General features: G+C 41.3%; 1 protein-coding gene across 1 annotated transcript; it reads right to left on the bottom strand.

Moving 5' to 3' along the window:
* Positions 1-1,241: 1,241 nt before the first annotated feature.
* On the bottom strand, positions 1,242-9,740 carry LOC310988341 (putative pleckstrin homology domain-containing family N member 1). The gene is made up of 11 exons (XM_083974891.1): positions 9,318-9,740; positions 7,186-7,309; positions 6,378-6,524; positions 5,861-5,947; positions 5,011-5,092; positions 4,791-4,927; positions 4,569-4,715; positions 3,074-3,160; positions 2,849-2,924; positions 2,686-2,762; positions 1,242-1,814 (listed from the first exon to the last, which is right to left on the bottom strand). Exons 1-11 carry the CDS (start codon positions 9,410-9,412, stop codon positions 1,683-1,685), a joined length of 1,191 nt encoding a protein of 396 aa, XP_083831017.1. The 5' UTR covers positions 9,413-9,740; the 3' UTR covers positions 1,242-1,682.
* Positions 9,741-9,776: the final 36 nt, after the last annotated feature.

Genomic DNA, 9,776 nt, shown 5'->3' with positions numbered 1-9,776 from the left:
CTGTGTCCCACACATCCTGCTGCTGCAGATACTGATGGGACCAGTGGTTCCCAACCCCGTGGTCCAGGGCCCACTGGTGGATTGTGAAGGTATAACAAGGTATTTACAAAACTTGTAAAATGTTTGTGAAAATATGCAATCATACATTTCTAAATGAAAATACAAATTGTAAATGTTTCAAAATGAGGTTTTCTTTTCAAAAACCTTTTATTGAAAAAAGTCAAAAGGATTTTTTTCTCATATTCAGGCTTATCACTGATAAATCAAAGAGTCACAAGGCAGATGGTGAAGCAGCAAAACCTGTTTTCACTTTAGTCCTGAATGTATGACACGTTATTTGGCTACCAACGTTTTTTAGATTTTCAAGTGAGTTGGAAAAGGTTGGGAACCACTTAACTAGTGCAATAAATGTGTACTAATCCGCTGATGAATAACAGTTTACTACTGTTGAGTAACATGAACTGCAGTTTAATTTATAAACATTGATGCTTGTAATCTTTTTAAAAGCTCAACTCTCAGTGGAAACAAACAGAAAATTGAGAAATGGATGGTCGTCATATTGTAGCTTTTGATCTTTTCATGGCATTTGTTGACAGTAAATAAATAAAATGACATTAGCGTTGCTCTTGAAAACCAGGAGGTGGAAAATCATACCAAATGTATCATGAGACACTTACTGTACTTGAAGATACACCAGCTGTGTGGTAAACGTGCACATTTATCATCAAATGTATTCATGGTCAAAGCCCCAGTTTAGCACCAGTTGAATGAAAGCAACGATATTGTATCACACTAATAATAATAACTTAACAGTTATTCACTAAGCACTGATATATATTGAGGCCTCGTCATTCACACCACTCCCCTCTCTAAATGTAAAAGCCCCTTAATGCTCGTCAGCCCAGTGTAACTGAGCTGAGACCTGTCGTTAATGAACCACTATAATCAACATGGAAATGTAAACTTGACCAGTGGCACATGAACTGTTTATAACCTGCTTTTGTTTATGTTCTCTATCTTGAGTTATTAGTTGTAATTTAAGTGGTTGCTGTTGCAGCGCGTGTATTTATACTCCTCTAGCTGGTCCTTCTCTAAGGAGATTCTGATGTAAATGGACTTTTACTGTAGATGGCTTCATGTATAAAGACTAGAAGATGGTTCATTTACTTTTGTTTGACAATAATTTATATGAATAAAAAGATGTAACAGATATTATGACATTCCATGAGTATAAACTTTGCCAACAGAGTAATTTCTAAAAGCATGATGAATATAAATACTGTAACACACTGGATGTTTACTGGATGTTTTCTCCACACTACTGTAAATGTTTAACCACTGAAATAAAAACAGATACTTCATTTATCTTGTAGTGAAATGTTGATTTTAAACAGTTTATTCTGAAAACTACTCTGTTTATGTTTGTATGTACAGTTTGTTGGTCTGCAGTTCTACAATCTCTATCTAACTTTTCAACAGCTGCTCCTAAACTGGGTCGTGGCCTCCTTTCAGTTCGTCCCCACATCAAAGAGCTAAAAGTATCTCATCAGTCTCAGAGCGATGAAATCACCCACATGTATCACAACATCTCCGTCGCTGCTGCGTCTCCATTTTGTGGCGCAGACATCAGACATTAAGGTAATCATATGTACAGTACATGCTATCTACACATGGGTGCTGAGTCAGCTGCGTCCGTTGACCTGACGCTGGTCGGCCGGTATCATCGGCTCCTGCGACTCCTTCCTGCTCCTGTGCAGCTTCGGCACAATGGGAGGAGGCGGCTGACTCGCAGCCAAGTGGCCGCTTCTGTCTGGCTGCAGATCAAAAGACAAAAAAAACCTTGTTGGTGCACAGTTGCATCATATTTTTAAAGGACTAGACGTCACCATGGCAACTGTGAATATTTCTTATAAACACAACTTCAGATGGAAGATCCCCCCCCCCCCTGAATCAAAAAATGGGACAAAATTCTGCTGCTGCTCTCGGACATGTCTCTACAAGTTGATTTTCATACCGAATTAAAAACAGCGGCTGTGTTGGAAGGAGACACACACACGCCTGAAACACCCACACTAAATATGTGGAAGGTCCAAATGCTGGAAACTGCAGCTTGTTAAAAAATGTTGGGAGGATTAAATTGGAATAATTATCTTACAAATGATTAATGGGACAGCTTCAGTGTTTATATCTGGAGGGAATATTCTGGATCTGTAAGAAAAATACTTGTGGTCTGATGGATTTCATTGTAACTTGTAGCCTACTCATTTGCTAGTATCCAAGTATCAACCATGTTGTTATAATCACACAACACTTTTGTTTCCCATATATTTGAAGTGTCTATCATTGTCTGCCTATTTGTTTTTGTCTTTTCTTTCCGTTGCTTTGTTCCTGCTATAAAAATATTAATTATTAAAAAAACAACTGCAACTGTCAATTGCTAAGAAAGCTGCAGCTGTTAATGGGTTAAAACATTGGTTGTTGTTTTTTGGCAACAACACAATACTGAGCTGAAAGAGGCTGAGACGTTGTGCTGCGATCCATCGAATCGCTCAGACCTCTGAAACCACACACCTGCTGTTTGTTGGTATATAAATTAGAGCTATTATTATTATCATGATTAATTTCACAGACATTACATCTCAAAGAAACTCGTGTAATCGAACGTGACTTCAGAAGAAAAACAACCTGTTGTAAGTGAAACATCCAGGTCTGATAATCGTCCAGGCAGGAGCAGGAGACCTGCAGAGGCTCCATCAATTCACCTGAAACACACCACAGATCCTTTGAGACGACTGTGTCGATGTGACCCAACACAACTACATTTAATAAATACAGCACAGACGTTCACCTATCAGCTCAAACTCCAGACGTCCACTCAGGACTGAGCGCTCCACGGCCTTGATGCTGTGTCGAGGTAAACGACCCTGTTAAACAAGACACAGAGGAGAGAGGTTTCATTTTGCTGCTGACACTTGAGTCTCCGGTTCCCCATACAAAATGCTGTGCGCCGTCTATATGTCATGTGTCAAGAGAACAAGTGCTGTGTTGTGACTGTGCTGATATTTTACAGCACCTCGTATCTTATGTTGAGCCTCTTATTGTCCACTGACAGCAGCAGGACGTCCTGAGGGAAGAGAACCATCAGTCTCTCCTGGAGCCCCTGAGAGTACACACACCACTGTTACTGAGCTGGATCAACTACTGTACTGTACACACACACACACACTATACACATGTAACACACATACACCACTATTGTGTAGAATATACAATAAAAGAACAGGACAAAATAGAAACAGCAGCAGTCGGACCATCTCTCAGACTGTAAATACTGTATGATTTCAATTATTTGGAATTGGAATCTGTGATAACTGAGAGGCCAAACTTAGTTCACGAAGACCAAGCACGTTATCCTGAGATCAAAAGATATTATCAGTGCCTTTTATCACTACAGAGCCTCTTTTTAAAATGGTGTCCTAGGTTTCCTACCTTTAAATACATAAAGTTTTACGTATTTAGATATTTCTATTTATTCAATTTAGTTCTAATTGTATTTTACTCCACTGCTCTACTGTAAAGCCTCTGAATTACATGGTGCCGTAATAAAATAAAATAAAAAGTTTCTTGTTATGACAGAGGAAACGGTCACAGCGACTAAAATAAAACCTCAGTTTTAATCAATTTACATTTTTTATTTCCATGTTAATATGAGGAACCAGTTAAGGTCCAGTTAAATAGATGAGATCATCACTCAGAGTGTGCAAACAAACACAACCTCATGTTTATCCACCTCAGAAACATTATTTAGATACAATCTCACTTTAGGATAAGGGAAGGGGCCTTGTGGGAAATGTGGTTCTGAATTGAAGAAAATTGAGACAAAAATAAAAGGTGACACAGCCTCTGGTTTCATATGGTTTGTATAGACGACCAGAGAGAACAAGACTGTGAACATGTATTTATTAAATTATTGAGTTTGTAGGAGCAAATTTGTGCCTGTGGGAATGATGTAATTTATCTTAATTTGTGTCTTTAGTTAACTGGGTCAGTGAAAGAGGGGCACGCAGAGAGTTAGCAGCTGCGTTGTTCCTTATTCTGTCCCCTAAAAACAAAATGTTTCACTCTGTGTACTCGCAGCATCTTAACCTCTGCAGAATAAACTCCTTGCTCTCATCTTAGTCATAATTACTTCTTTCACGCACATGAATTAATTCCTCTGACAGCATGAATGTCTGATTTTGTGCTCACAATTTAATCCGTTAATCCTTTTTTGACACCATGACACCTGCTGTGCTGTGTGCCTCCACAAACGTATTTGTCATTTTAATAAAGCAAGCTTGTTTTTGTGACAAATAGCTGATCCTGTTTTTAACAGCATTATCAACCACTTCCCCCTGAAAGATTAATCCAACCAAATAACTGCTCTGTTTTTCTTTCTTTCTTTTAAATAAATGTTGTATCTATGTTCTACAACTGAGACATTTCATCATGTCAAAGTACTTAAGACCTAAATCCACAGAGCAGATTGTTGCTGCAGCAGAGTGAGGAGGTACTGATTGACTGATTACCTGTCTCTGTGAGTTGATTATGTGGACGAGGGATATGAATCCTGGCTGACCCATGTGCTGTATGGGTGAACCCTCCCACTGCCATATTGGAGCTTGCAGTAAGTATTTAAGCAGCTCTTCTCTTTTCCAGCGAACATCGCATGGTAACTGGAGGAGGAATATGTGATAAGTTATTACCTAGAACTTAAGCAGACAGGTTTAGAGTCACAACCAGTAGGTTACCAGGTAGGAGAGAGCGCAGTGAGACGGGCTCATGGGCTGGGCCGTTGACTTGTATGTCCTGTCCTCTATCTGCTGCATCCACTTCTGCAGCTCTGCAGCACTGGCACAGACAAACACCTTGGAATCCACCATTGGACCTGGATGAAAGAGGGAACAAAATAAATCACGCTCTGTGCTTTATGCTGCGTTGAGCTGGAGTTGGTGATTTCCACTGACTCACTGCTGATCTCAAACATGTGTGGTGACGTGTCAGGGTCCAGGGAGACGGGCTGGAAGCTGAGTCCAGAGAGGGGGAGGATGCCCTGTGAAGGAAGAGAGAGAAAAACTAAAGTCAGGGCTGTCAATGTACAAGATTTTCTCACCTTGTTAATATGGTCATATGATGATGACACTGTTCTGTAGTGAAATGTATGAGCTAATCCTGTCAAACTGTGGGGACGGAAGGCGAAGCTACTATGTACACCTGAAACCTCCTCTGCACAGAGACAGAGAGAGTTAGCATCCGCACAACCACCAACACTGTGCCAGTTACTGTACAAGCTAACAGACAACATAAAAAATAAATAAATCAATAAAAGATGCTAACTATACTAACCACTCTGTTAGTCTCTGGTTCTGGTCTCAACAGACTCCTCCTGTGAGTCTGGGTCTGACTGAGGATCAAACATGTGGTTGAGTCTCTCTGTGGTTTCTCTAACCATCTTGATGCTCTCTGCACATGGAGTCAACAGGTTGTGGGCAGGACTCAAGGTCTGATATAGGTTTGATCTAGTCAGGAGGTACAAGTAAGACGAGCTTCAGACCAGTTTTTGATGTCTAATCTTCACTATCCTTTTAGTTCTGCTTTAGGTCTCTAGGTCTCGGTGTAACTCATTGTTAAACAGTGAACAGTTCTGCTTCCTGTTGTTTGCAGCTGGAAATGAAGTTAACAAGAGTATCACTGTGTAGAGATCAGATGAACTTTACCATTCGATCTGTTGTTAGAAAAAGAGACAAACAGCCGGACTTCTTCTTGTTTTTTTTGTTTTTTTTAAAGATTTATTTTACATTTGTGACCATCGTCCTTTTACCTGGTAGATGAAGTCCTGTCGGGAGTGGTCCACAGAGAGGATCAGCAGGTGGAATGAGAACAACACCAGGAAGTGGTCACTGGTTTCCTGCAACAAGACAATCATGACGCAGCATCAACACCCGACTTCGCACCTCAGAAATACAGTTTGATCTGAGGCTTCATCATTTGTTAATATTTGTGACATCAACAGTACAAAGTCACAGTGATCAGTTTTTTTCAACTTTTACTTTTACAGTGTAGTTACAGAAATAAAACAGTATGAGAGAGCGAGTGATGTGGAATCAACAACTGGAAAACTGGTTTGGTTTAGTTTAGTTTAGTTGAAGTTACTTTATTTGTAGCCAGAGGTAAATTTGGTTTGCATTTAAGTCATCAGTGAAATAATTTGCACAAGGTAAACAAAAAATAAAAATCTACATTAACATTGCTTCTGTGCAGTATTACTACAGTGGGACCCACAAAGGAAACAATAACCAACAAAACATATATATATAAAAATAATAATTTTCTGTTACCCGTGTGTATTTGTTGTAGAGGGATGCCAGGGTGGAGTGGATCACCTCTCCATACATGTGGGCGGGTTGACCCTCCCAGCCTCTGATTGGCTGCTGGGAGTAGATCCTGTGGCACAGCTCATCCCTGCTCCTGCCCCACAGCACCACCTACAGACACACACACACACATCTGTCAGTCCCTATCTTTTTGTTATTATCTGATCATTGTGTGTTCATTTATTTTTACACATATAGCGTCTTATATCAGTGTCCCCATCAGTATGACCACGCTTCACATTACCATGAGTCAGGCATTACACAGCAAGCTTAAGTGTGACTCACAGGTGCAGTTGTTGCTGTTTGACCAAAGTGTTGCACAACCCCAGGAATATGATACGTGCACATGAAAACAGTGTCTCTCAGGGATCTGGGTTCTTAAACAATTCAAAGTCTGAATTAAGTGGAAAACGACTGTGAAAAGACAGATGTACTGTATATGGCAGAGTTCCCTCCTCCTTAATTTCCTGTAAAATCTGAATCACACCAAACAGGGAATGCATCTCTTACTTTGGCATGGAAATGGAAATTCCCACAATGTGTGGGTGTGTGTGCAGCGTGTCTGGCCCAAACACAAATAACAGCACAGAGTGGAAACTGTTGATATTCACGTGATGCATATCTCACCACACTCTGCTCAAACGCCAAGTAAGTAAGTGTTAAACATGTTTGCCCAGTGTTAACTTCGCTATGAAAATAGCACAACTGAAGTTTCCACTTGCCACTGCCCTGCCCCACACAACCACACACAGACACACACACACTTGGTGACCTCTTGTTCCAGGTGTCGTACTGAAGGGTAGCGTGGTGGTGGTGGTGGTGGTGGTGGTTGCTGCTCATCTCTGCTGCTCCTCCTCACTGACAGCTGAAGACGGGTTTCTGCCAGACTCCACACCCTGAATAAACAAACAAAGACACACGCACACACACAAGTGGTTAGCTCTATGGTCTCACTGCTGCAGGGCTATCCTGTCTTTTGCAGTGTGACAGTTTAATTTAGCTTATATAATATGTTAGGTTGTGAAAACCATAACATAAAAATATTGCCTTCAAATGATGTTGTCACTGTAACTGTGGAATGGACGTAAAGATGGATATAGCCTCCATGGTGGTTTTTGAGTGGGCCGCTACAACATCGCCCTAAACCTTGGTTTAATCCAAAAGCTTCAAATACCATGAAGTAGGAAATTAACACAGGATACCTTTACTGTCTGTGTTTCTGTTAAGTTAACTATCTTAATATGAAGAACTGCAGTTTTATTAGTTCCATGTTTGTTTCTGTGTGTCACTGGCTGTTCCCGCCATTACCTTACGTTGCCCCGCAACCTTGGCGATATATAACCTCTTTTGACAAAAGCAGAGGCTCTGGTGACGCAGCATATGATTCTCAATTTGTATGTATTTGGAGTTTGTTTCTGCTTCAGTGAGCCTCAAAGAATTGAGGAAGTCACAGTTTCATTGACGTTTTCCTGAAGCCCAGCAGCAGCAGCAGCAGCAGCAGCAGCTCCACTTAATCTGCTTACAGTAGTTACAGCAGCCCAGACCCTCCTGCTGACCCTGCACCGCCATGTTCCTTTGTCTATTACATACAGAAGCTTTGTCCCAGTTCAACACCTCATGCTAACTGTTCGCTGGGCGTTGACCAGGTGCTATCGAGCAAAGTTTTTAATGAAGCACCACTAAAAGAGTCAGTGAGAGTAAGACCAAAAAAAGATTATTTTGATGATTATAATAAATCTGCCATTACTGAACAAAAGTCTCTGGCCTAGTAACTCTGTTAATTGTAAGGTGCTATTTCTCTGTTTGGAGAACCAGTCAACCAAACTAAAGTAGAGGTTGTAAATGTTCTGGTTTGTGCCACTGCTACTTTCGAGTCCCCAGAAAACTGAACATCAATTAATTAAAGAACTGCAAATGGTGGCAACAGGTTCACATTTTGGTTGGCATGGTTCCATTGGTGCATAAATACCATAATTTCCTGTTGGCGCAAGTGCATAAAAACATTTACTATATATGGATAAGGATTTGCATGTAACTGTGTTTCTCAGCACGTACTACTCTTCCTCCATGCTGTGACATATGAGCAGCCTGAGGTTTAAGTACAGAAGTAATCAATAAACATCCACACATAAGGACCAGTAGCTACTGTTGTGATTAGCCGCTGCTAATCCCTCGGCCTGGGAGCCGGTGGAGATTTGTCCCGACCCGACTCTGTATTAAACCGCTCTCCACGCTGCAGCCATTGTCTTATAATAATCTGCTAATCACATCAGTGCAGCATCACTGAGTTCCCAAGTTCGTGTTGACTAAATAGGAGCCAATTAGTTGCTCTGCCCTGTTGTTGTGCAGGGTGGTAATGAGTAAAATGAATCATATGGATGTGCTCTGTCAGTCTGCTGATGTTTTATCTCTTCTTCACCACAGAACCTGGAGGTTTTCTGCCTGATGTTACATCCTGTTACTGTGCAACAACAAGCATGTGGCATGTACTGTATGTGCCGGTGCGAACGCTCTGCAGCTCTGAAACAGGTCACACAGGAGGCAACCTCTTTTTGTGTTTGTGTTGAAAATGCATTTTCAACTTCAAAAACATAACCCATTAAATGCCAAAGAACACCACAGAGGTTGAAAGAGAAGCTGCTAAAAGGCTGGTGTACTTTTCACTTCACACACAGACACCGCTTCCTCCTGCACAACACTGAACCACAAACTAGACACTTTCTGAAGTGGTGATGAAAAGAACTCACGCAACAGGTAACTCTCGTATCCCCTTCTTATTTCTATTGCAATGTTTTGTTCTCCACCACTGTGCTGTCACAAGTGTGTAGATTTCCCACTAGTGCTTTTTCTATTTTAAAAAAAAGTTATAGCTTTAAACTGTGGATGTGTGTGTTTGTGTCTTACCCTAAATGATCTCCAGAGAGTTCCAGTAGCTCGATCTCGTCTGGGCCCACCTCGTCCACTCCAGTATGCCTCTGGGTCACACTGCAGCATCCCATGTTGGACGAGGAGTCTTGTCCTTGTCTCAGCTTCTAGTCCACACACTGAGCACCATCTGCCCAGGCACACCATGTGTGTGTGTGACACACTAAAACCAAACAGATAACATAAAAACTGGGGGCTGGTTGGGTCCAAAAGAGGATATTGAGGGGAGGGAAAGAAGAGGAGGAGGAGGAGAGGGGGTTGCTGCTAATCTCTAGTTCCCCCTTTTTTGCCAGCACATGTCCAAAGAGCCCAAGAAGAAAAGATGTTGAAGCTTTTTGAAGAGGAATTGGAGATAAAAGTTTTTGTCGAGCTGCAGCGTTGTAGTTGTTGTTCCTTCCTTCCTGTCGGTTGGCTGTCTGTCTGCACTGTGCTGAGCTG

Source organism: Trachurus trachurus, assembly GCF_905171665.1.
Source record: "Trachurus trachurus genome assembly, chromosome: 7".
Lineage (NCBI taxonomy): Eukaryota > Metazoa > Chordata > Actinopteri > Carangiformes > Carangidae > Trachurus > Trachurus trachurus.
Note: the sequence above shows the minus strand (reverse complement) of the source record. Positions and strands in the feature narration are given on the sequence as shown.